Genomic DNA, 26807 nt, shown 5'->3' on the forward strand with positions numbered 1-26807 from the left:
AGCGTTGGGGAGGGGAGCAGGGTTGGGGAGGGGAGCGTGGTGAGGGACTCCCAGCCCGAGGCGGGAAATCGGGAGGAGGAGGGGAACCGGGGTGAGCGCGAGCGGGCGACGGCGGCGGGAAGGAGGGGGAGGAGGGGGAGGGGCACCGGCGCGGGAGGGGCGGAGTCGCCGCAGCGGCCGGCCGCGGGGCGGGCGGAGGGAGGGGGTGTGTGCGCGGGTCACATGGTCGCGGCTGCCCTCCCCGTCAGCCGCCCTCGCCGCCGCGGTGCGCTGGCTGCAGGAAGCCGCCGCGCCGCCGCTTTGTTGTCAGGGCCCCGCGAGGAGCGCCGCTCGCCGCCGCCGCCCTCTCTCCCCGCAGCCCGCTCTCCGGCCGCGGGGCCAGGGTCCGGGCGCCCCGCCCGTCCTGCCCATGAGGGGGCCCCGCGACCACCGCTGCCTCCGGCCCGGGGCGGCGCGGCGCTGAGGCGGCGGCGGCGCTGCCCGCTCTGCGGGATCGGGCGGCCCCGGCCCCCTCCCCGAGGGCACCATGGAGGTGAATGCGGGTAAGAGCCGACTGCGGCGGGTGGGGCGCGGCCGAGGGGCGCTCGGAGCCCGGCGGGCACTGCGAGGGCGGCGGCGGGGGCCCGGGGCCGGCGGGAGGGCCGCCGCGCGCCGCGGACCCGCGTCGGGCTCGGTGCTCGTCGCCCGCCGGCCCGGCCCGAGACCGCCCTGCTGGCCGACCGCAACGCCGCGGCGCGGCCTGACGGCGCCGGCCCGGCCCCCCCTCACATGGCCCGGCCGCGCGAGCCACGTGCGCGCTGTGTTTACGTTCGGCGGCGCGCGGGCGCCGGTTGGCTGGGCGGGCGCGTGACGCGGCATTACATAATGGGCGCTGGGGGCGGCGGCGGCGGGCGGGGACACGTGAGGCCGCGCGGCTCCGTGACCCACATTCCCGGGGCCGCAGGGACACGTGGGGGCGGGGCGCGCGCCGGCCGGGAGCGCCGCAGCCCGCGGAGGCCCCGCCCCCGGAGCCCTCCGGGCTGTGACGTGGCCGCGATCCCCCTCCTCCCCCGCGGGGTTGTTTGCCGCGGAGAGGGCCGCGCGTGCGCGCCCCGGGAACCCGCGGCCCGGCGGCCCCGAGCGAGAGCGGAGGCCTCAGTGTCCTCCGCCGGCGTGCAGAGCCGGGGCCTGGCGGGCGGGCGAAGCGCGGGGCGTGGACGCGCTCGGGCCGGAGGAGGGCCCGCGGGGCCGGCGTGGGGCTTCCCCGACACGAGACCCTCCGGGGTCGCCCGGCGGGCGGGCGGAGGAAGGTCCCGGTTGTGGCGCTGCCTCGTGTTTACCAAAAAAAAAAAGAAAGAAAGAAAATCAGTTTTAACGATCTGCTCGGGGACGCGACAGACCTTGCACACCTTCCGTGATGAATACGCCCGAGGCGCCAGTCGGGACCGTGAGGGATTCCACCCTTAGCGAAGCCCTCGGCTCATGTGGGCGGTGACCCCGGGTGACTCCTGGGCCTCCTGTACAGCTGGTCCTTGTCAATTCGCTTAATTGCTTTAAACCCATGGGTCACTGGTCTTTCCTGAATCTGGTAACAGATTTTTTTTTTTTTTTTAATTGTCTGTGGGATCTTAGTTCCGGGACCAGGGATTGAACTGGGGCCCCCAGCAGTGGAAGCCCCAGTCCTAACCACTGGACCGCCAGGGAAGTCTCAGGATAACAGAATTTGACTCTGTCAATCCCTTTCTTGCCACAGTTCCTGTTGCAACGCCACAGAGCAATACCAGGCTCGCTTCTGCCCTTTTAGCTGCCCCCCCTTCCCCCAGCGAAGGATGGCCTTTTACCTAAAGCCAGTGAGGTTGCAGAAACAGCCAGTGATTATTTTTTAAGTTATTATATGTTCTAAACCATGCCTTGATAACAAATTGTGAACGTTCCACAAACATTAAAAAAAAAAAGCGCCATTTTTCTGTGTTTTAATTACCTGTGGGCCTACTTAAGCTTTGAGGATAGTTTAAAAATTTAAGTAACTCTATTATGGAATTAAACTTTTACTTGGTAAGGATTTAGAGATTATACAGTTCAGCCTCGTCTAACCCAGCGTGAATGAATTCTTCCAGCTTCGTGGTCGGATAAGGTGGGCCGGCTCAAGTGATTAGAAAGTTTTTGTCTGATTTGAGCCTTCCTGGAACATTATCAGTGAACTTAATTTTGATTTTAATTAATTTATTTAATTAATTTATTTTTGTCTGCACTGGGTCTTTGTTGCTGTGCGCGTGCTTTCTCTAGTTGCGGTGACGGGGGGCTACTCTTCGCTGCGGTGTGCGGGCTTCTCACTGCAGTGGCTTCTCTTGTTGCAGAGCATGGGCTGTAGGTTGCAGGCTCAGTAGTTGTGGCTCACGGGCTTAGTTGCTCTGCGGCATGTGGGATCTTCCCGGACCAGGGCTCGAACCCGTGTCCCCTGCATTGGCAGGAGGATTCTTAACCACTGTGCCACTAAGGAAGCCCCTTAATTTTGATTTTAAAGTGTGGCTACAAATTATAAAATTTCCTTGGGATGATTGCTGACCCGCCCCCCCCCCCCCCCCCAATCACCGGTTCACATCTCTTGGTCCTTGGTCAGTGTTGTTTTTTTCCTCATCATCATCCTTGTTGCCCTCTGGGATGTGGCATCCAGAAGTGGAAGTTGTTGGTCAGTTACCAGGTTCCAAGCTGGGGATGCTGCTTGTAAATGAGTTCTCTGGCAGGCTTGGCTTTTGTAGCATATTGCTTTGCTGACTCACAGTAGCCTTGCGGTCAGCTAGATCCTTTTCATGTGAACTGATTTGAAGCTAGGTTTCATCCATTGTGCAGATAATTGTTTGAGCTGAACTGTAGGGACTTGCCATTATCATTCTTAAATTTTCTCTTTTTCCATTTGGCTCCAAGTTCAAGCTGTCACAAGCTGTAATCCAGTATACTCTTTCTGCCATCCCTCTGTCTGAAGGAGCGTTGATAAGCGTTCCCTTGAACTTCCGTCACGTTGTTGTAAATGTAGGCTGGGGTGGGGCCAAATTCAGTGCTGTGTGGCAGCCTCTGACCCCTTCCTTTGGGTGGATAACATTTTATTAGTCAATATCTATTCACCCAGTGACCATTTCATGTAACTGTGCTGTAAATCATGACTCACTGTGTCTCTGCCCTTTCCGTGATTAATACAGAGGGGAAACAGTGAAGCTGTAGAAATTGACTCTATACATTCTTGTCACAGATTTTGATTGAGTATACCAAGTTCTTTAAAGTAAATAACATATTGTACACACTTCATAACTGTGGCTGTGATGCACATTTTAAAAATTATTAAAACATTCCCACATAGGCCATCGTTATCTTTACAAATCTGTAGTCTACTCTGTTTCTCACTGGGAGAGAGAAACAGTAAGGTAATGGGAAGAATCAGAAGTGAAGAAGGAAGTTGCCTGACTAGTCATTGGAGTTGAGGGAGTCAGAAGGTGGCCTGGAAATAAGAACCTGCAGGGAAACCACTGGGTCCACGTGACATGTTCAGAATTGAAGGAAAGAAGCGTGGATAGAGAGGGTTAGTTTTGTTTGAACTATCCTGGTCCAACTCTTCCAGTATAATGACGGTAAAATAATAATCACCAGTATCTGTTGAGCATTTATGTGCCAGGCCCTTTACATGTGTTGCTGCTTTGGTGCCTCACATTAACTCTATGAAGGAAGGTGCTGTTGTCACCATTTGAAGATGAGGGTCAAAGTGAACTGAAGTGAGTAACTTACCCAGGCAAGTGGGAGAGCCAGATGCACGTAATTCACTTGGGGAGCACAAGCTGTGCTAGGTTGAAGCCCACGTAACATTTGAAGGCATATGCAAAGCTTGGTGGTCCTGTCTCCTCGGGGGTCCATGTTGTTTGCCGTGGTACAGGGTCATAGCTGGTGGAAAAGGCAGGGGTCAGTAGAGCTTCCCCATTTCATCATTCCTCTTTTTTAATCTTGTTGCTAGTCAGTAGGGTTTTTTTTCCCCAGACACTAGGTTACACTTGCCCCCCTACCGCTTCCCAGCAATTTACATGGAGACAAGAACACAGTTTTACAAAATAAGACCTATTTGTTTTTTGTCACCATGGTTTTTGTTTTCTTAAATAATCTCTTCTGTAGTACATCATTTAAAAACTTAACATATTCTTTAAGACCCCACTTATTTTCACCTTGGCTCACGATCTCTGCCCTCTATAGTGCTCTTGTGCTGTCAGCAGTTCGCAGTAGTTTGTAAGAAACATTGCTCACGTTGCATTGGAATGACTGGTTAACAAGGCTGTCTCCCCAGCTGGCCTTTAAAGCCTTTTAGGGAAGGGACCATCTTGATCTCTGGAGCCCTGACACTGGGACACAATTGGAAGTTTAGTGCTTCGTTAGGTCCACTCTATCATCTTGTGAGTAGAAATGATTAAACACCTACTTTTAAAATGAGAAAACTAAAACTTCTTAAAGGTAAAAATGTTTGGTTCTAAGTCACTAGGCAGAAAAGTACACTCATGAGTTGAACTCAGGCATATTTTCCGGGATGATGGGCAGTGGGGGTGGGTGATGACGGGTGAGCCTAGAATTAGGGTAAGAATACCCCAGTATATGCCGGGACAGTAAGTGCTTCCCAGCACTACAGAGTTTGATACTGGCTGACATTGACCACTGGGTAAGCCCTAGCCTGGGAACCTGGCCCAGCTCCAGGGTCCTTTTCAACTAAAAATAGAGAAGACTCTGCCTCAGCTAATTTTAGCTTGAGGTTCTGCCTGTTTCTGGAGCTGTTGGGACTTGCTGGTTCAGGGATTTTACCTTTCTTGTGTTACCATTAAAAACTGTCTCTGTAGAAATCGCTTATTTTAATAATCCCCTTTTATGAACACCATTTCATTTCAATCTTATCATAACTCTGGCAGATATTGCCATTTTATAGAAGATGACTCAGGTTTAGAGAGATTGAAAGTGACCTGCTTGCCCAGGTCTTCTCAGTAAGAAATAATACTCTGTACTCTGGAATTAGACAGCCTTGACTTTCAACCCTGGCCCTGCCACTTAGTAGCTGTATTAACCTCTCTGAGTTCCTCTTCTGTAGAATGGAAAAATGGAAGTTAATTTTATAGGGTTCTTGTGAGGATGAAATGTGGTGTGAAATTTTGTCATTTTATTCTCCGCGTTGTTGGTGTCTTGTATTTTTCACTTCCCCTTCTTCATTGGGTTGAGGAACTGCTAGATGTACCCCTTGCCTTCTAGGAAATTAAATTTTAATGTTTTTGGCTTGCTAACCGTCAGGTGGGTAGATTGGTGTCTGGTAGATGCTAACACAACTAAATCAGTGTTGAAGGTCTTGCTAAGAAAATGTAGCTGCTTCTTGATGGGTCATCTTTGGTTCCATGGTTCTTGGCACAAATGCTTCCTGTAAATGACTGTTGATTCCCTAAAGACAGGAGTTGGATCTTAACTGGATTGATAACAGCCCAGTAATTTTTCTTAGATTTGATTTTGGAGCTTTTGCAAAGGAAGGTGTGTTCTGGGTAGTTAATACCGTCTATTGCCTAGTCAGTGCTTTAATCCAGTTCTTAAGCCATCAGGATAGCTCGGATATCTAGAAGTTTATTTCTAAGCTGAGGTAGTTAGAAGACCTCGTGGGTGTAAATGGCTGACTCAAGTGCTGGCCCTGGGAAGGTCTAACTTCCTCACCTTTTATCCTCTTGAGATGTTAGTGAATTTACTACCTGAAGTGTCCTTTAGAAAAGATAAATAGCTGTGAGACCTTCCTTTGGGAATTTATTGAGGACTAAGGATAATATTTTTCTTCGTATCCTGTTCCCAGTGGAGGTAAGTGAGAAAAAAGTAGCAGTTTGCTACCACCTGGAATTTCTAATATGACCTTTAGATCTCTGAAGTTTTATGAAAACAGAGGGCACAGTGGTTTTACCCAGTAACACGACATTTGATAGACTTCCAGGTTAAAATAGTTTTTCTCTGGATTCACAGTGTATTAGAGATATTCAGGCAGTTAAGTCGGTGAAAAAATCAACCTTGAAAACTGGGGGCCAGTTTGTGCTTGAGTTCACTAGTTGTAGCTATTCTTAAACTTCAATATGCAAAGAATCACCTGGAGAACTTGTTCAAAATGCTCATTCCTGAGGGTGCCTTCTCTAGTCTGGGCTTAGTGATAAGGGTGTCTGCAAGTCCAACGGCAGAAGTAGGTGGAGAAGGCAGTATGTGGAACTGGGGTTTAGTGGATAGTCATAGAGTCTTTGGGGAACATCACGACAGAAAGATTCTGGGGGCAACAGCTATGAAAGGTTTTTCATTTCCAGATAAACTACTTTATCCAGAGTTCCAAGTGTTACGTCTGTTCCTGATTGACCTGTGTTTTAGCCAAGTGCTGGGGGAGTTAAATGATGAACCCATTGTTCTGGGATTGTTCCATGTAAAGGTATAATGAAGGACGCACAGACAAGACCAGAACCAGATTTCTTCACGGCCAAAACAACTTGATTACTCTATGTTGTAGCTCAGGAACGTTTTTCATTCCTTTTAGGAATACATTGGAAGATGAAAAGCTTTAGGTTTGGATCTGCATGTGCTCAGAATAACAAAGCCAATGAGAACCTGCTTACTTTTTAAATCAGTGGGAATTGTTTGGCTTTGAACCTTGTGGAAGCAAGAAGAACAGTAGGAAATAAGGAAGAAAATAAGTTAACTTTTTCCTTGTGCGGTAATTTTAATCATTAACCTGTTTCTAAAGTTAGTGACTTTACTGTTCAGATTTGCAAAAGTAGAAAATATGTATTATTGTGTATCTAATTATCTGATTTCCCCCATCTTTTCTAGGAGGTGTGATTGCCTACATCAGTTCTTCCAGCTCAGCCTCTAGCCCTGCCTCTTGTCACAGTGAGGGCTCCGAGAACAGTTTCCAGTCCTCCTCCTCCTCTGTCCCATCTTCTCCAACTAGCACTAATTCTGATAACAACGGGAATCCCAAAAATGGCGATCTCTCCAATATTGAAGGCATCCTGAAGAATGATCGGATAGATTGTTCTATGAAAACAAGCAAATCGAGTGCACCTGGGATGACGAAGAGTCACAGTGCAGTGACAAGTGAGTTATTTAGTTTTCTAAAGGTTGGTGCCACCAGTTGCAGGTGGGGCTTGTTTTATCAGCTGTTCATTTGGGGGACCATTTTATTTTTGGGTATAATTTTCACTCCCTTCTGGGTAATCGTAGTTCAGTAGTTAGGTAAGAAATCAGTGATGATCTGAAAAGTTGCAGCCTAGGGGCTGTCATAATTGGTTCTTGCTGCAGAGCAAGATCTGTGGTTATGTACTCTTGTCTGACCATGTTTCCTTCGAGGGTAGCCTCTTACCCCATTTCACAGTTCTCTCTCTTCTGCACTCCTAGTGCTGAATCTGGTTTCTAGAACGGAGTACTTACTCGTGGAAAGGGGTTTGCTTTCATGAAGTTGGAGCTAGGAACATTTAGAGGATTGGGATATCCAAATGAGTCGTGGAAATTTGGATCCCTGAGTGAGTGTGGAGGTGATGGGCTGGTACAGGGCAGGATCAGGAAGAGATGGGACCTGACTGGTACCTGCAGGTGAGTTGAACGGAGTATTTGTACAGCAGCCTGTGGAGACACCCCTTTGCACCTTTTGTTGATTGACACCTCTGGCTAACTTCTTAATTCTTATCCAGCAGGATTGTTTTCTTAGCTCTGGTTGCATGTCTGATGTAAAGTAACTCTAGATTTATAAAATTTCAGTGTATGTTTAAAATCATCGGGAATGGAAAAACCAGCTCTCTGAGATATTTTTGGCAGTGCCATAAACTGTTTAAAAGAAATTCATGATTTCTTTTGATTTGTCAATTTGGTGTAAAGATTTTTCTTTTACGTTATAAAAGTAGATTTGTATATTTTTAAAGTACTTACAGGCTGAACAAAATAAAATATTCAGTTAGAAAGAAAACAAACAATTTTAGTTTTTCTTCCAGCATTTCACTTTTGTGTCTGTTTGTGCCTTAGAGTTTAGTGGCATGGTTCTACTGTGTAAAGTCTGTGGGGATGTGGCGTCAGGATTCCACTATGGAGTTCATGCTTGTGAAGGCTGTAAGGTAAAGCATGCTTTTGTTTCTTTAAGCTACCGATTCTGGGATTAAAGAAATTGCAGTTAGGATTGCCAATTTACACAATTGATAATCCGGGAGGAGGAGAGAAGTCAGCTGTTCCTCTTAAAGTTTTAAGCATTTTATGTAGTGTATAAACATAACTTGTTTTGAAAAATATATTTTAAATTCAGTGAAAGTGTTTCTTTTTTCTTTAAAATTTTGATCAAAATAAATTTGCTATCTCACTCAAACTTAAGCATGGTGTGAAGTGTCTATTCATTAGTGTGTCAGGCACTGTTCTAGGTGGTGGCGGACAGCAGGGAGCAGAGCAGGCGCGGCGCTACTGCCTTTCTGGGGCTTAGTTTAAACCAGACGTCCAGTGGGTCTCATCAGATACTTTGACATTCTGACAGTGTCGGGTGCTAGGAGTTGGGAGTAATTCCTAGATGTTTGTAAAAATGTGCTCTCTTCAGAAGTGATGCCAAGTAAGTAAAAGAATCTTGAGTATAAGTTGAGCCCTTGGGAAAGCTCATTTGTAAGTTTAGTTGAATATTCCTGAGTCAGATAATTCCAAGTGAGAAGTCTGCACCTCCTACTTATATCTAGGGAATCTCTCTCTTTTCTAATCTGGCGCAATCCTTTCTCCTGAATATCTAAAATTAACATGGCCAAGACACGTGCTCTTGCTGTTCTCTGACTGAAGCAGGAATCCAGTTTGGCAGGATGTGTTGGGTGAGCAAAACAGTGAATGTACATGATGAAAGAGAAAATATTTTCTAGGGTGGCTCTGAATGAATTGTGAATTTTGTAGCTCTTAATGGCTCGATCACTTCACAGCGCTACTCAGTATTTTGTACAGATGTAGCACTTTTCCACTGTTTTAAAATTCTATTAATAGTTGTTTTTTTTTTTTTTTTTTTACAAAAATATGAAATAATGTGAGACAGGCATTAGTCTCACTTTATAGCTAGGGAAACAAAAGCCACAAGCACCTGAGCCTAGTTGTGTATTCCTGATAAATACCACACATAATTGCTCTTAAAGATGTGTCTAGCTCATATATTATAGTGTCCAAGTATATTACTGCAGTAACAAAGTATAAAAATGTTGTATCCCATAATTACTAATATAGATTCATCAAAAACGTGGTTAGTTATGATAGTCAAGGGAAGTACAGTTTAAAATAATTTTGGTAATTTTGATTTTCCTGAAAAAGTCAAGGGAACCATTAAGCTGGAGATCTTTGAAGACCACTCACAGAGCATCAACTTAAATTGTGTAGTGAAGGCAGTTCTGTGTAGCCGTCTAGCTGGGAACTGTCTTTCCTGGATCCTTAGTTGGTCTGTAGCGTGTGGTGTGACACTTACCTGTTGCGGACAAGTAGCCAGGAACATCTGGCACGTATAAGTAGGCCTCGCTGGTGTCAGCAGGTAATAATCCAGGAAAGACCGAGTTCTACCAACGTAATGCTTAGTTCTAGTGAGGAAGTTATGGTATGGAACACATTTCTCTGTCAGCTTGTTGAAAATGTCATTCATGTTTCAAGGGTTTTGGAATTTGTATGTGATTAAAGCGTGAGCCGGAGAGCGTGGCGGCAGGCAGGGCTGGTAACAGGGTAGAGTGTAGGACGGGGGTTGGGTGGGCAGGGGTCTTCGGCGGTACTGAGATTCTCCAGCGGGAAGCATGGAAGAAGGGCTTTGCTTGGCTAGGAGGCACAGGTGCTTGCTGATGTCGGTAAGAACCCAGTTAAACTGTGTGTGTCAGTGTTCTGCTTCCCTCAGCTCTAAGCCAGAGTTACTTCCTGGTGGCTACCAGTGTCCTGGCTGGTGAGGTGTGGGAGGACGCTTACAAGGGGTTCATCTGGGTGTTTTTAAATGGATGGCTACGTCTTCCTTTGTTCTTAGGGCTTTTTCCGGAGAAGCATTCAGCAAAACATTCAGTACAAGAAGTGCCTGAAGAATGAAAACTGCTCTATAATGAGAATGAATAGGAACAGATGTCAGCAGTGTCGTTTCAAAAAGTGTCTGTCTGTTGGAATGTCGAGAGATGGTACGTCCCCAGTTTAAAGAGTGCTCTCCTTAAAGCGCGTGGAGCTTGGCCCTTATTTCTCAGCATAAACCGGAGCTATAAGCCGATTACCAATGGCCCCCTTGTGCTCAGGGTGAAACAGATTTTAGAAAACACATTTTGATGCCTTGTAGGATGCCAAATTCATTCAAGTCAAAATTTTAGCATCATCACCCCAGAAACAGCTTTTGGCTCTCTTCTTTTTTTGTTGCTTGCCTGTGAAAAAAAGACCCATTTTTTCCCTACGCAATTTGAATACTTTTTCTTTTTCCTAAAAAAAAAAAAAAAAAAAAAAAAGATTTACTTTTTCTTGATATAGGAGTCCTTGGCTTTTTTCCGTGCTCTCTTAGCAGTCCTGAGGAACCCATTCCTCCCTACGTGAATCAGCTCTGTCACTTCTTAGTCCAGATAGTCCTGACAGTGCTTTTAGGGCACTGATTCTGAATACTTTGAAAGGAGATGCAAAATTGAAAGAGACGTCAGGGTCTGGAGTGGAGGTGGTTGCTCATTTCTGGCATGACCCACTCCCGTGGAAAATAAAGGTTGTGGGGATTTGCAGGACCTTTAGTATTATTTATGGATGACGTCCCTGGAAGATGTGACTCTTCTGTCCGTTGTTCTTGGGAAATCATTTTTGGATAGTCTCATTGTGTTCTAAGTAACATAATAGAGGAGTATGAGGTTTTCAGAGGGATTGGCTTCGTAGAGTTAATTAAGAATTGCAAAGAATGAACCTTGTATTTATCTAGGGAAGGGTCATTTAAGCAGTCCTTTAGATTACTCTAGTATTGTACCGACGCAGAAATATAGTGTTGTAATGAGGTTCTTGAATGACAGGTTTCAGCAATTGATGTTTTGTATTTCCAGTTGCTTGAAAAATTTTTCTATAGCACTAGAAATACTAATCCAAAGTTGATGGATATTGTGATTTCCCCAAAAAGAGTAAAAATGGCCATCAGTTGTACAGGAGGAAGCAGAGGTAGAGTGTGCACCATGATAACGTTGTCTGTCTGTGGTCGTGACAACGCCAGAGGCTGTAGTTAGATTAGTGAGGCTTTCTTGCTGGGTGGATATTGAATTTTTATTATCTCTGTATACATGTTAGGTGGAAAGAAGCTTTTCCCCCCTAGGGATATGAACGTTGGAAACAGGACTCATTCTAAGACTAGTCTCTAAGGTAGTGCAGGATGAATGATTTTATTTTTGTTTCATTGATTTTAATTAAAATCCAGCAAGTTTATTTTCCAATAACTACATTTCAATTGACTGTGATTTTTCTTTTTTTTTTTTTTTTTTTTTTTAAAGATTTTTAAGAAGTTGGAAAAGGAGATCCCTTCATAGTTGGGTCTTGAGAATAAGGTTACAAAAATGAATGGACAGAGGTCATTCGGGGAGTGATTGTACCTACGGGTTCCATCAGCATTGGTGGATGTGGGTAGCTGAATCACATGTGCCTTCTTGAGAGCAGAGCCTTCAGCTTTCTTAGTAAGGTGCTGTACAGTAATGCTGGTCTGCCGCAAACTGATTTTCATTAGTTAATTCCAAATTTCTTTCTTAGGCTTTGCTTATAAAATACCCTAGAGATCTTCTTAGCTTTATTTTGAGAGAAAAACGAAACATTCTCTTCCTGCTCCCACTTCCTGTGGTACCAGAAAAACATAACCAGCAAGTTAAGGATAATTTGGGCCAGACACAAATGGATGTTCTTTACTCATATGACTAGAAGCCATAGCTATCAGAGCCAGTTTTGTGTTATTTTGTATAAACGGGTCTTGTTTAGAATGCAGATGTTAAATATCTTTTTCTTCAATAGCTGTTCGGTTTGGTCGTATTCCTAAGCGTGAGAAACAGAGGATGCTAATTGAGATGCAGAGTGCGATGAAGACCATGATGAACAGCCAGTTCAGTGGTCATGTGCAGAATGACCCATTAGTAGAGCATCAGGAGCAGACAGCTTTACCAGCCCAGGAACAGCTGCGACCCAGGCCCCAGCTGGAGCAAGAGAACATCAAAAGCTCTGCTCCCTCTTCGGATTTTGCCAAGGAAGAAGTGATTGGCATGGTAACCAGGGCGCACAAGGATACCTTTATGTATAATCAGGAGCAGCGAGAAAACTCGGCAGAGACCACGCAGCCGCCGAGAGAACGGATTCCTAAGAATGTGGAGCAGTATAACTTGAATGATGACCGTTGTGGCGGTGGGCTTAGCAGCCACTTTCCTTGTAGTGAGAGCCAGCAGCATCTCGGTGCACAGTACAGAGGGAGGAGCGTGATGCCTTACGCCAACGGGCGTGCCATTTGTGTTACAAACGGACATGGTGTGAACTTCTCCAATGCTTACGCTCAGAGAGTATGTGATAGAGTGTCCGTAGATGGATGTTCTCGGAATGAGAACAAGAATAGTTACCTGTGCAACGCTGGAGGGAGAATGCATCTGGTATAGTGAAATCACTTTTTTTGCTCACTTTGTATCAAGGAAAGCTTTGAAGGCTTTCTTCTATTCAGAGGACAGGGGCGGGGGTGTCAGAAAACCTAACAGATTTACAGAATCAATTTTGCGCAGTACTTTAGGTCAAATATTTTTAATAAACATCATTTGCTGAATGAGCTGATTTCATACAGAGCTAGGTACAGGCATGCTATTTGATTGGTACTATGATTGGGATTAGGATTTTATGTAAAATATGGATCATGAAGAATTGGTCCTTTAATTCTTAGAAATCCTTTTCAAACTTGAAGCGTTCAGGTTAATCATTGCCTCACTAGCTTTGGGATTTTCTCAGAGGGCTGATCTTTTAGCTTGCCATGGTCAGTAATTCCTTGATTTAGAAGGAAAGTGTTTTCTTTAACCATTATAGTGCAAAAAGATCTTTGGATATAGAACATGGATGTTTTGTTGTTTGAAAATTTAGGCATAGTTTAATATAATTCACTGGTTTATAAGGATTTTCTCAGACTTCATCCTATGGAATGAGTTAATGTTACTCATATCATTTAAGTGTTTTCATCAAATACAATAGTCTACATGAAAGTACATTGTTTATATTCAGCCCAAATTTCATCCAAAACAGCAGTACCACGGCACTTCCAGTTTACACAATGAGATCCTTTGATAGTGCTTGGTATTTTCTATAGCCAGGTAATTAAAATCTTCTTTTTTCATTTTCAAGATAGTTGACTCTACCCCAATCCTAACGTTAGATTTTTTGGGGTCACTTACAAGTATTTGATTCCATGGATCTGGAAGGTGGCCTCATATTTTTTTAGGCTTAGTGGCTGTGTTAGGGAGGGAAAAAACGTGTAAGCATTTAGGTTCTGCTCTGTGATATTCTCCATGGCTATAGAATCATCCCATTCCTCGATCTCCTATGGATTTAATGAAAATTTAAAGGCCGATTTTACCAATAGAGTATACAGTGTATGTTTCATAATCTTTGTAGTGTCCTAATACTTTCTTTGGCTTCCTATTTTTTTCCTCCCCAATCCTCGTTTAGAAGGTCCATCTTGTATGTCCAGTCATTGTGTCCTAATTGAACAAGTGGAGGCCAGTGGTCACACCATTGTATATGAAATAAGTGGTCAGTGACCTTTTTTAAAAAAGTGAGGCATCTCACTGTCTTTTCCTGTTTGAAATTACAACAGTGTAATTGTGCCTATTTAGAAAAAAGTGAGTTTTGAAATACTAAGTGCGGGGTTGGACTCTAGGCCTGTGACTTCTAGGTGTATTTGGATAAATCACTAAACCTCTTAAAGTCCCATTTCCTTATCTAAGAAATGGTAATTATAATGTCTGCCATGACTAAGTAGTAAGGTTGAGAATCAAGTGAATGAATATGTATGAATTTGTTTGAAAACCATAAAACCCAGTGCAAGATGGCAGCAATATTACAAAATAAACTCTCAAACCTGTGCAACAGGTTTTTTAACTAGCTTGTGATAGATGGACTTTTTCTTAGGCTACCTCTTTTTATGATAAGTTAACTGCTGTTTAAGTTAGGCTGCTCTGAGGCTCTCTGTCACAAGGCAAGTAGCAAATGGAGAAAGTGCTAATATTAGTAGATTTTACTCGTGTTGGAGGGTATATTCATGGGGTTTCCATTGATTGATATGCTACCTTTGAAATTTCTTTACCACCTCTCACAATTCAGTAGTTCTTCTGTTTTGTGTGTATTAGGTTTGTCCAATGAATAAGTCTCCGTATGTGGATCCTCATAAATCGGGGCATGAAATCTGGGAAGAATTTTCGATGAGCTTCACCCCAGCAGTGAAGGAAGTGGTGGAGTTTGCAAAGCGTATTCCCGGGTTCAGAGATCTCTCTCAACATGACCAGGTCAACCTTTTAAAGGCTGGGACTTTCGAGGTAGGTTTTATTTATCCTGAATATTGATACAGGGCAAGGTAGTATTTTTATTTTATTTTATTATTATTATTTTAAAATAAATTTATTTATTTATTTTGGCTGCATTGGGTCTTCGTTGCTGCACACGGGCTTTCTCTAGTTGCGGCGCGCAGGCTTCTCATTGCAGTGGCTTCTCTTGTGGAGCACAGGCTCTAGGTGCATGGGCTTCAGTAGTTGTGGCACACGGGCTCAGTAGTTGTGGCTTGCGGGCTCTAGAGCGCAGGCTCAGTAGTTGTGGTGCACGGACTTAGTTGCCCCGCAGCATGTGGGGTCTTCCCGGACCAGGGATCGAACCTGTGTCCCCTGCATTGGCAGGTGGGTTCTTAACCACTGTGCCACCAGGGAAGTCGAAGGTAGTATTTTACTTTGATTCTTTTCTCAACAAGTATTTATAGCCCAGAGGCTGAAAATTTCAACAAAAGAATGACCATCTCAGGATCTTGGGAAAAGACAAGGTAAACGCTGAGTTACTTAGGACTTGAGATACAAACGGACTGTGTTTGCAGCACATGAACTCCGAGTTCTAGAATCGCTTTCAGGTGTGGACTTGGTGGGTTCCCCGAGTTAGACACCTCCTGAAAGCCTAACCCAGCGTTTACTGTGTTCAGTACTGGACACGAAGGGTAAATAGATCGTGGTTTTTGTCTCCTAGGAGATGGTAGGATATTTGGGAGGTGTTGCAGACATCTCTTATGTACCACTGTGGGTCCTCATGGCCTCGCCTCACTCCAGGATCCTTGGCTACTTGTGCTACTCCACCTTCTCTTGCTGTGGTGCCTTCTGCCTGGGCCTGGGGCAGCCCCTGTTGCCAATTCGAGTAGGATGCAGACAGAGGCTCTCGCTGTGCTTGCTTAGGTACCTCTCCCCTGTCTGCCCCGGGGCTTCCCTGCTGCTGCTGAGGTGGGAGAAGTCTCAGCACTTGCTCGGCACTCAGGTAGGCATTATCCTGAAATGCAGGGGGTGGGTGGGACGTTGATGCCGGGTGGGCCCAGTCTTTGATCAGCAGGGGAAGGGAGCTGGGGGAAGATCTTCACTTCCTCGGCTGTTCCCACAGGATCCGGCTCTCAGTTGTTCTTGATGTCAGGTGGTGTCCAGCTTAGCAGTATGTCCTCTGATACTGACTCTCTTTCCTTTCCATCTCATTTCCTTTTTCTTAACTCCTGTTGTTTTCACATGTGCCAGTGCACCTCGCACATAAACCCTTGCCTTCGGTTCTGTTCTCTGGGGCACCTGAGCTAGAACAGAGAAGATGTTTTTGTAAATAAAATAGCTGTGATAGAATTCCAAAGAAACACCTGTAGGTTAGGGTTTTCAGTTCAAAGGAAAACATTAGACTTAAGGTTTAAAGTCAGAAGGGATGTCAGAGATTGAGTTCAATTCACCCAGTTTTGAGGTTAGATAACTACAGCCCAGAGAGGTGAAGAGACTTTTCTTTCCTGGGTTCCCAGTAAATTCATAACACAGTCAGGGCTAGAACACGAATCTCATGCTCCAGGACTTGTGTTCTTTTCACCTTGTGATTTGTCTGAAGATTGCTGTGTTGCAGAGCTAGCACCATCTCCTTAGAAGGCTCACTCTCTTTCGGGTTGTCTTGGGTAAAACAAGTCTTTGCTTGGGAGCATTGCAAAGGGCAGGTGTTTGTTCAGTGTTCCTCTGGTTATGAGAGAAATATGTGACCTAGATGCTACCGTTTACTATAGTGGAGGGAGTGCTGCAGGTTAGCAGTTGTTGACTGGTTTGGTCTGGATTTCCATTATAACTTGATGTCTGGAGCACCTACTATCATAGTTTTCTTTGTGTATTGTCTCTTTGGGTTATGCTTTCTTAAAATAGACTAATTAGAGTTTGTCTGCTGCATTTGCCTTGGTTGCATTTGGTGTTTGGGTGATTCCAAGTGTTGTTGCATTGAAATACTGCTCTTTTTACTTAGGGCTTAGAGACCATATGATACACTTGGTAGCTTAAAGAGTTTGTTAAATGCCTTTGGCCAAGGCCCAGTTTCAATTTTCTTGGCATTATTACCTGCTTTAATTTCGGTTTTTGGGCTTTTTTTTTTTTTGCCTGCTTTAATTTTGAATTTACATTTCAGAATCTTTATTAATAGTTTCAGAGGATCACAGGACTTGAGTATTTTGCCACCGGTGGCTGGAATTTTTTTAATGCTCTTCCTAGAGTATTTATCGCTTTGGTGGAGATTTTGTCTTAAGCAAATAGTTCTGGGTAAAAATAAACTCAGTTTTTCTTCTACAACTCTTTTTTTATGTGTAGGATGTCTCTTAACTGACTTGAATACTGAGTTATTTTTTAGTATTGCTATTGAACTTCCCCAGATACATTGAAGTCTTTTTCTTTTTCCAGGTTTTAATGGTACGGTTTGCATCATTATTTGACGCAAAGGAACGTACTGTCACCTTTTTAAGTGGAAAGAAGTATAGTGTGGATGACTTACACTCAATGGGAGCAGGGGATCTGCTAAACTCTATGTTTGAATTTAGTGAGAAGCTGAATGCCCTCCGACTTAGTGGTGAAGAGATGAGCCTGTTTACAGCAGTTGTCCTGGTCTCTGCAGGTAAGGGAGCTGCTGGCCACCGTGCGGCACCTGGAGTGCGGTGGCCCAGTGGGGAGAGGGTGGCAGGCGGCCAGGTTCCGGCAAGCTGTGTAGAGGGGAGACGGCCTCCGGAAAGATGCTAAACTAGGAATCTGGTATTTTTGCATAATTAATTTTTTTTTTTTTTATCGTGACAGTAGAAGTCAAAAGTGCTGTATAGGGATAAAAGGATGTTTAGATCTGGGCCTCACATATACCACTCTTAGTCTTTAGCTTTTGTTCATGATTTTTTACAAGTCTAAAGCATTATTTCATGCATTTATTTTTTGGAACATTGTGTATTTCTAGGTAGGTGGTCATAATATGAATCTAAGTTTTAGTTAAAATATTATGTGGGTTACTTGAAAATGTTACAAGTATCAAGATGTATTACTGTGTTTTGTTAACAAAAATCAGAGAATTATGAGTTGTAGGCTTTCACCAGCTTTGCTACTGAATTTTCTGTGTGACTTGGTAAGTAATTTTCTCTTTGGGTCTCGGTTTCCTTATCCTGTGAAAGGAAGGGATTGTACCATGGGAGCCTCCAAGATTGTTGAGTCCTATCATTTAATGTTTATTTATATGAGTCATTGATGGTGTTTCCCAACTTCCCTGCCACCTTGCATTATATTGCAGTTATTTCTGACCAAAGTATTTCAACTCAGACAGTAGTTAGTAAGGCAGAGATTATTCCCAATAGCAAATTGGAAATTGAGACAGTGACTTTCTTGGGGACATGTAAGAAAGTGCCAGCCATTTTTAGGTATCGCTAACTTTATTTTAAACCATTTGTTGAGCATTAGACAGTATTTTGATATGACTTACTTTAAGTTTCCCATTTGCCTCCTACTGCGTAAAAGACCTTGTGCTGAGCACCGTGAGGGTTGTAAAGTATAGGTTGTGGCCCCTGGTTATGTGGCTGGACTGTAAGTCAGTAACTCTTACATCAGCGATCCTTAAGGAGAGGAAGCTCTTTGTATATCTTAAAGGGCCTGTTGCACGCCAGTGGTATAAAAAACTTATGCCATTTGCAAGCATTATTTGGCTACCTTTTCTGATCAGCTCTACCTGGGTAGCTAAAAATGCACACTTATGGGAATAGTTTGAATGGACTGTGTCAGTGAGGGATGCCTGTTTTCTCAGTAACCTTGTAATGCCTCTTGCACTTACCTACCATTTCGCATTCTCTTCATGAGGAATTAGTAATGGTTTGAGTTGTCATCCGATTACTAAATCTGTAATTGTGAAATAAAGGTAATCCATACTTGTTAACTTCTTTATCTGATGAATATGCCTTAAGTGCTAGGTGCTCGGGGGAGACAGAACAAGCATTAAGACACAAGCTTTGTGTTCCATTTGGAGAGACAGAACCAACACAGAAAGCTTTGTGTTACTAAACTGCTTGGTTCTGACTGAGGTAGGTAGGAGTTTAGGAAGGAAGATGAAGTCATCTGAGAAGGCTTTGTGGGGAGGATGGGGTATTAGGTTTTCCCAGCCAGAGGTGAGGGAGGGCATGGGGCGGGGCCAAAGCCTGGGGTGCACAGAAGGCTTGGGGTGAGGGGAGCAGGGGGTTACAGAGTGACAGCTGTGCGAGCTAAACAGAAGAGCTGTAACTGAAATAAGTCAGTGTAACGTCGTAAGTAGGGGAATGATCTGGCATGAACAAAGCGGTGCTTTAAACTTAGTTCTGCATTTTTGTCCTGGGTGGATTAGACAGGTGAGTCATCAGAGCTGGAGAGTCAGGTTGAGAGGCTGTTGAAATGACTCCAGGTATGAGGCAGTGGAGTGAACTCTCCTGAAATAGGTTGTGGCAGAGGAGGGGGGATGGAGGGACTATGTCCCCGAGGTAGTTCAGGGGAAGAAAAGAAGGCCAAGGGGTAAAGGGGAGCTCTCTGCCAGAACCATGCTACTTCAGTTGTGTTTTCCACCAGGAACGTGATTTTTATGTTTCAAATTTTAATTTTGAAAAAGCCTTCTTTTGTTATCATAAGAATAATAGGGGTTCTTTGAGAAATTAGAAAACATTAAGATGAAAATAAAGATGATAATATCACTGCCAAGAAAGACCACTGTTAGCATTAGGGGGTCTGCCTCTCTCCATTCACCCGTCCATCCGTTTGTCCATTTGCCTGCTTATTGATAGATGGTACCAAAGGGGAGAGACTGACTGTAAAAGATGGTAAGGCATTCTTGTTTGTGTTGTGTTTATATATGAAGATACACAGGCAACACAGCATGCGTGCATTTTAAAATTTGTTGTTTCACTCAAATATATGATAGTGTTCATGTCGAATTTAAAGCTTTGTCACTTGAAAAGAACTATTGTTGTTCTTAAAGCAGGAAAATAAAATTCCATAACTATAGAAGAGTATAAAATGGAAAGCCTTCCTTCTTTTATTCCTAGCCTGTTCTTCAGAGAACTAGATTTCTAACCATCTTTCTTTTTAATTGTTCTGATGGTTGCTGACCCAACTCTAAATACTATGCCTCTTTTTATTTAGTAGATGTAACTGATAAATAAAAGTTCCTTCTCGGGGCTTCCCTGGTGGCGCAGTGGTTAAGAATCCGCCTGCCAATGCAGGGGACACGGGTTCGAGCCCTGGGCCGGGAAGATCTCACATGCCGCAGAGCAGCTAAGCCCGTGCACCACAACTACAGAGCCTGTGCTCTAGAGCCCGCGAGCCACAACTACTGAGCCCACATGCCACAGCTACTGAGCCTGCGCTCTAGAGCCCCTGTGCCGCAACTATTGAAGCCTGTGCGCCTAGAGCCCGTGCTCCACAACAAGAGAAGCCACCTCAATGGGAAGCCCATGCACCGCAACGCAGAGTAGCCCCGCTCGCCGCAACTGGAGAAAGCCCGCGTGCAGCAACAAAGACCCAATGCAGCCAAAAATAAATTAGAAAAAAAAAAAACAAGGTCCCTCTCACTTTTCCCCCTCAATTTTTATGTTTTATTTTTTTCTGCTACTTTATTGGTTTTATTTATAAATTTAACATGCTCGCAGTCTTTGCTCACTCACTCTCTCATAACCTCTCAGATAGTTTAGATAGAATATTCTCACCATCCAGGGACACAGGGCCCTCCTTTCTCCACATCCCGGCTTCTTCTGTGCTAACATTTCTTCTGCGTTGTCAAGAATGAAAATATTTACGTTCTGTTCTATAATGTGACTATTTTCCGTGCTTTATTTATCAGTTGATGTTAAAAGTTGAACAGTAAAACGTCAGCATTTGTCGTAGCATGATCACGTGAATAGTGCTCATAGCGTTCACATGGTGGGGCTGAAAGGGTAACAAGGCAACAGAGACTCTCCCCTAAACCTGCCCTTCCTGAAGGGCGTGTTCCAGGGTCAGATAACGAATGGGTTATTTATTTATATTCTCTGTTAACTGTTTAGAATTAAGCAACATTATAGTTTGCTTTATATTCAAAATAGCTTTTGTTTTTCTTGGAATCTACACTTGCCTTCTGGTTCTTGTTCTGTTCTGGTGGTGATTGTCTGAAGAAATGCTAGTTAATGATCTCATTATATAATTTCGTCTTCACAACAGACCTTGAATGTGAGCTAGGACATGTTATCCTCAGTTACGACAGGCAAGGAATTTGAGGAACAGGGGGCTTGAATAATTTGCCCAGGGTCACATTTTTCATAATGGGCTGATCAGGCATTTGAACTCCTGTTAGTCTAGCTTCAGAAGCCTTCCCACTCTACCGCTTGTTAACAGAATAGCTCTAGCTGCTAAGGGAGAGAGCAGTCTCAAACATGGTATTTATTTGCCTGTGAGATTGGAAGACTCTTGATACCATGGAGAGAAGAGGAATTATACCTGGAAGGTAAATTCTTTTTCAGGTTGTGTGTAATGGCCGCAGTCACTTCCAGTTGAAGATTAGAGACTGGCCTGTGGGTGTGAGACCAGGGCTCACCTGGATGTGGGTTTCAGCTGTCCTCATGGAGACTTCGTTGAAGGAATTCAACTTCCATCGCGTAGGAAGTGAATATGCATCAGGAGCACAGTTGGTGAGGAGGACAAGCTTGGGAGATAGTTAAGGAAGTAGAAAGCCGTATCATGAGTTAACTTACGCAGGTAGTAGTATAGCACTTAGGGCATCATTTGCAAGGTGAATTTCCATTTCAGTCTGTGCATTCTAATGTTGCAGTTTCTAGAGGATCGTTGTTCTGTGATCCAGCTAGATTTGTAGTTAGGTCCTCTGGCCTTCAAATCATGAAAGCATGGTTTTAGAAAAATGTAATATGATTAACATTTTTAGGTACAGTATAGGCATCTGTTTCCCCGAAGGGGGTTGACTACATAAGTATAGGTCACCGAAACACAAGATATTCGCTGGAGGACCAACCACGTGTAATACCAACTCAAATGTCCTTTCCCACTTCCTGTCTGTTTCTTTCTTTGCCATCTAGATTATTTTGTTTGTGGGGATCACCGTCATTCTTTCCCAGTTGTTATTGTAAATTACTGATGATACAATGTAAACCTATTACTTTCTTCTGTCCAAATATGAGCTCTCTAAAGGAAGGGGAGGTTTGTTTGTTATGTTCACTGCTAATTCCCTAGCACCCATCACAGAATAAGTGTTTGGTGAATGAATTAGTAAATGCAAGGCTGTTAAAGAAAACAATTACTTGAACATTAAAGGCAAGGAGAGTCTTGGAAGCATGATTGAAAGCTTTAAGTAGTTTTGCAGAGATGACCCTTATGATTGTATGGCCAGAGTCAAGTGTCAAAAGAGATCTTTTGTCCATCTCACAATTTTGTGTGATAAATCATGACTCCCTCCGCCCCCCAGCCAGTAGTCAACATTCAGTTTGTTTCTTTTCCTATAAGAATTAGCACACAGTTGTAGTCATAATCCAAATTTTATTAAATGTAATATAAAACTATTTTCATCATTTTTTCCTGCATTTAAGTTAATGAAACTTTCCCCCCCTTTACTATTAAATTTTAGTCCTTGTTCTGAATGTTTGCATTGCAAGTAACGTTTTTCAGCTATCAGTTATAATGTAAGACCTCCTTGATTTCCTTGTAAAAAAAATGAAAAAAGGGTGTAAATGGCCAGAGAATTTTGCTTCCTTAGAGAAGTCCTTTTCTTGTTAATTACAACCCCCTATACTTGGAGCCATTGAATATTTCTTGTGCACTACGGTCTCCTATTGTAAAGGGAAGAAATAGCCCATGCTGATGAAAAAAGTCCATGGCAAACAACATAAGTTTGGCTCATTTAAGGATACTTTCCTTTATTGCTGGTTTATGCTGAATCACTAATTTATTAACATTTTTGTATGATGAATTTAATAAACACAGTTTGCTAAGTGAAAGTGAATGCAAGTTAATGTAACTAGGTAATAAAGTTGCATACTATGTTAGTTATCTACTACTGCATAACAAATTACCCGAAAACTCAGTGGCTTAAAAATGCACACATTTGTTATCTCTGAGGGTTAGGATATGGGTGCCTCTGGCTCAGGGTTTCTTAGGAGGTTGCAGTCGAGCTGTGGGCAGGCTGTGGTCTCACATGAAGGCTCCACGAGGGCAGGATCCGCTTCCAGGCTTATTCACGTGGTGGTTGGCAGGAGTCATTCCCTGCAGTCGTTGGACTGAGCACCTCAGTTCCTGGCTGGCTGGCGGCTGGGGACCACCCTCAATTCCCTCGCACTCAGGCCACTTCATAGGGCATCTCACATGGCATCCGGCTTTCCTCAGGGCAAGCGAGTGAGAGCTTGCCTAAGGTGGAAGCCACTGTTTTTTCTACAATGTTTTATTCATTAGTAGTGAGTGAGTCTGGCCCACCCAAGGGAAGAGGGATCCACTCGTGGGTCTCAGGTGCCTGCCACCTATGGTGACGTGCAGGTGTGGTATGTTCCACATGAGAGGAAAATACACTGCTAAACCACATGACTCATTTCGTTTCGCCAATCAGAAGCAGCTGAAATTAGATAGCATCTAATTTTAAAAATCAGAACCTCTAGATTTTTGTGAGCAGATACCTAATCACTATAAAGAATTTTGATTTATCAAATGAACTATGTGATATATATTTTGATAATAAATAGCTATAAAAATTTGCCATTGGGATTTTAAAAATTCTGTCAGTTATCTTTTGCCTCTGTTGCAGTGTGTAAAACCTTGTTTTGAATTCATTAATGAGACCGACGAGCACGGATTATATTTGTATTTAATGTTAATAACACGTCCTCTCCTCCATCTCGCCCTCTTCCTCACTCTCCCTCAGATCGATCCGGGATAGAAAACGTCAACTCTGTGGAGGCTTTGCAGGAAACGCTCATCCGCGCCCTAAGGACCTTAATAATGAAAAACCATCCAAACGAGGCCTCTATTTTTACAAAACTTCTTCTAAAGTTGCCAGATCTTCGATCTTTAAACAACATGCACTCCGAGGAGCTCTTGGCCTTTAAAGTTCACCCCTAAGGCCTTTGTTTATTTAAACATGAACTGATTCATGCTGACTGTGTATTTTGTGCTGAAATGCTTATTTACGTGTGTACCGTACGTGGAGGTAGGAGAGACCTCTAAGACAACATGAGACTGCAGGCCGCCTCTGTGACCAGGCAGCAGCTGTTTGTTTGAGATTTCTTCAGCCATGCTTAGACATTGACCGCCATCCCCCGGTAGACCAGTCAGCGGTGTTGCACTTAAACTGGAGAAGTTACACTGAATTATAGTCACACTGAATGTTAGACTTTTTCATCTGCCAAAACCAAAAACCATTTTGATCTCCCTGTGGTACAAATATAATGCACAATCACAAGTATATGAGGACTTATAAATTAATCCTTTGTGGTGGAAGTTCTCTTGTAAGATGGAAACTTGATTTCACCCCAAGACTGTTTGATCTGGTGATTGGAGCCTTTGCAAGTTAGGAAACCTCCTTGTCTGTGCTCCACTCTGCCACCGTGAAAGTGTGTGGTCCTGGACAGGCTCGCTGGTTGTGGAAGATGAGACTTGATCGTGTTCCCAATGCCCCACCTCACAGAGATGCTGACGACTGTCTAGAAAGCATATTTACCTCCTGGGAGATAGGCACTATGTAAATGCGGTAAAAGTTTTGTTATTATAATTATTCACAATAATACTCTTTTTATTTCTATGCATTTCTGAGAAATCATTTCACAGTCCACACCAATCTATTATTCAGGGTTCCTGCGTATGTGTGGGTTATCCTTCTGGCACACACATATTCAAAGTTTATGGGTACATTAAACACATAGTATGTGTACATATTATCTATGTGAATATAGTTATATATAAATATATTTCTTCACAATATTTTAAACTGTGAAGAACTTTATCATACAATAAACTTAAAACAAGAGGTGTCAAAAGACCCAAATTAGGTGCATTTTACCTGTTGATGACATAACCATTGCTTTAAATCTTTAGATAGTAATGAATTTATGCTCTATTTTTGTTTATCTAAGCAACACTTAATGTACAAGTGCAACAGGCAGTTGAGTCCAGATTTCAAAAAACATGTATTTCAGAGTTCATCTTTGGCAAAATCTTTGGTTCAGGTACTAGTTGTTTAAAAGTTCATTCAGATTCTTACTTTGTGCTAAGAAAGTTGCATTGCTGCCCCTTACGCACATGCTGTAGCTTGATGATAAATATTTGGAGTCTTTCTGGAGAACCAACCAATGTTTAAGAAAACTGTTCAATATGTTGATGTGTGCCTGTGTGTGTGAGTGTGGGTGTGCAAGTGTGTTCTGAATCCACTTGTTTTTTTCCCCCTAAATAACACTACAGGGATTTTGTCAAATTAGATTTAATCTGTGATTTGAAAAATCATTTAGTGTGTGACCTACAGGCTTAGAAATGGCATAGTCAGAGACGTTTCATCCATATTTCTGATACTGGGCTTTATTAAATAGATAAGATCAGCCTCTTTATGGCAGTTGGAGAAAATTGCCAAAAAGTTGAGGATTTTATGTATGTTTTTCTGTTGCCCTGGAAGATAGCAATTAATTGGATTTTTGGGTAAAGTTGCCTTCTATATAATTTTTGGATTGTATAAAATTACAAAAATGAAAAGATCCCATTTTACTATACTCAGCCTGTTACTTTAATGACATGTGAGCAGAATGCCTTATTTTGTAACCTTGTTTAACTTGTTGCTACTGGGACTTGAATTTCTGTGGCACTAGTTAAGTTAAAACAGAGTTAAACCCTCTCATTATTAAAGAGGAAAGGTGATGGTGATGTCTGTAATACAATATAAACCATAATCGTGATTTACCTTAAATAGGTATGACTTTTATGGGATATACAGTATAGTTTTTGTGAACTCTTTACATGATAGCATTATCTTTTTATAATTTTTTTTTCTAAGATAAATGCACAGTTTTCTTCTATGGGGAATAGAAACAGCTTTTTTGAAGTAATACTGAAAACCTCAAAGATCATGTTGTTTCTTAATTTTTGCCTTTTGCATAAGCCTCTTTATAACATATATCTTTAAAACAGTTACTAAGTCTTTAGGAATGTGTAACCAGAACTATGTTAGTATTGCTTATAAAACTTTAGTTAGGTTCAATATATACATGTATACATCTATATATAGGTATAGAGATTTGCATTTTGTCTTGTAAAATTTTATTTGAACAAATTCTTCCTGTAGGTAATGGGAAACAAAATTAATAGTTCATATGCCACTCATAGCATTTCTGTATTTGAAAATAGCCCAAGATTGAAACTTCTAATTCTAGAATTAAACCAGCAGCCTATTACAAGCACATTCTTTGATGTGAGTCATTGGTCCTAAACCTACTAAATGCGGAGAAGACAAACAGTTTAGGGAACTTCTGAGTTGGTGGGACACTGTTGATTAATGAACAATGTACTGTATGAATTAAGTGATGCTTTAACTCTGATTTTACATTTTAAAGTTAAAATATGGGCATTATGTCAGCAAACTTAAGGGCATTATGTCAGCGAGCTAAAACATTTTTTTCCTGTGCTTTTAATGTATCTCTTTACATGATCTGAGAGAGGGTTCAAGCCTTTAGAGAGAAATAGCTGAGGAAAAGGGGGAACATCTTCTTGGGATGAAGCTTTTCCTTATGGCGATGGTTTAATTACAGATTCAGAAATTAGAAGGAAATTTCAGTGGATTAAGTGTATAGCTTTCGTAACTACATTTCAAGAAATTACCATTGTAACTTGATAAGATATGATTTATTTTATGTAAACATCATTGCAAAGCAAGGTGTAGAAGCTCAGCTAGATTTATTACTGTGCACGAGAGTAAGTACCTATCTCAGTTATTCTTTTCCAATATAAAGTTTGCTGAATGTACAAGAGGAGTTTATCACTTAGGATATAGAATTTTTTAGGGGCTGGGGGGAGGGGCTCTGTCAGGAAATTACCTAGAAACAAAGATTGTCTTGATTTGATCTGAAACATAAAACTTGAAGCTATTCTTGAACTAACATGGAAAAATAAAATGGCTATTGTTTTAAAAAAAATGATAGAACTATATTGTTGACAAGATAGGAATTACGTTTATTTTCTACAAACTGTTATTGATGAAGACATGGATAATATCTTCCTGTTTCTGAAAAGTAATCTGTACATGGGGGGAGGGAATAATAAATATTATTTCTAACCAGC

At 42.8% G+C, this 26807-nt stretch overlaps 1 protein-coding gene across 1 annotated transcript; it reads left to right on the forward strand.

The window, feature by feature from the left end:
- The first annotated feature begins 446 nt into the window (after positions 1-446).
- Positions 447-26807, forward strand: NR1D2 (nuclear receptor subfamily 1 group D member 2). The gene is made up of 8 exons (XM_059920415.1): positions 447-542; positions 6838-7104; positions 8026-8114; positions 10013-10157; positions 11989-12611; positions 14349-14534; positions 16932-17142; positions 23413-26807. Exons 1-8 carry the CDS (start codon positions 527-529, stop codon positions 23607-23609), a joined length of 1734 nt encoding a protein of 577 aa, XP_059776398.1. The 5' UTR covers positions 447-526; the 3' UTR covers positions 23610-26807.

Source organism: Balaenoptera ricei, chromosome 4, assembly GCF_028023285.1.
Source record: "Balaenoptera ricei isolate mBalRic1 chromosome 4, mBalRic1.hap2, whole genome shotgun sequence".
NCBI lineage: Eukaryota > Metazoa > Chordata > Mammalia > Artiodactyla > Balaenopteridae > Balaenoptera > Balaenoptera ricei.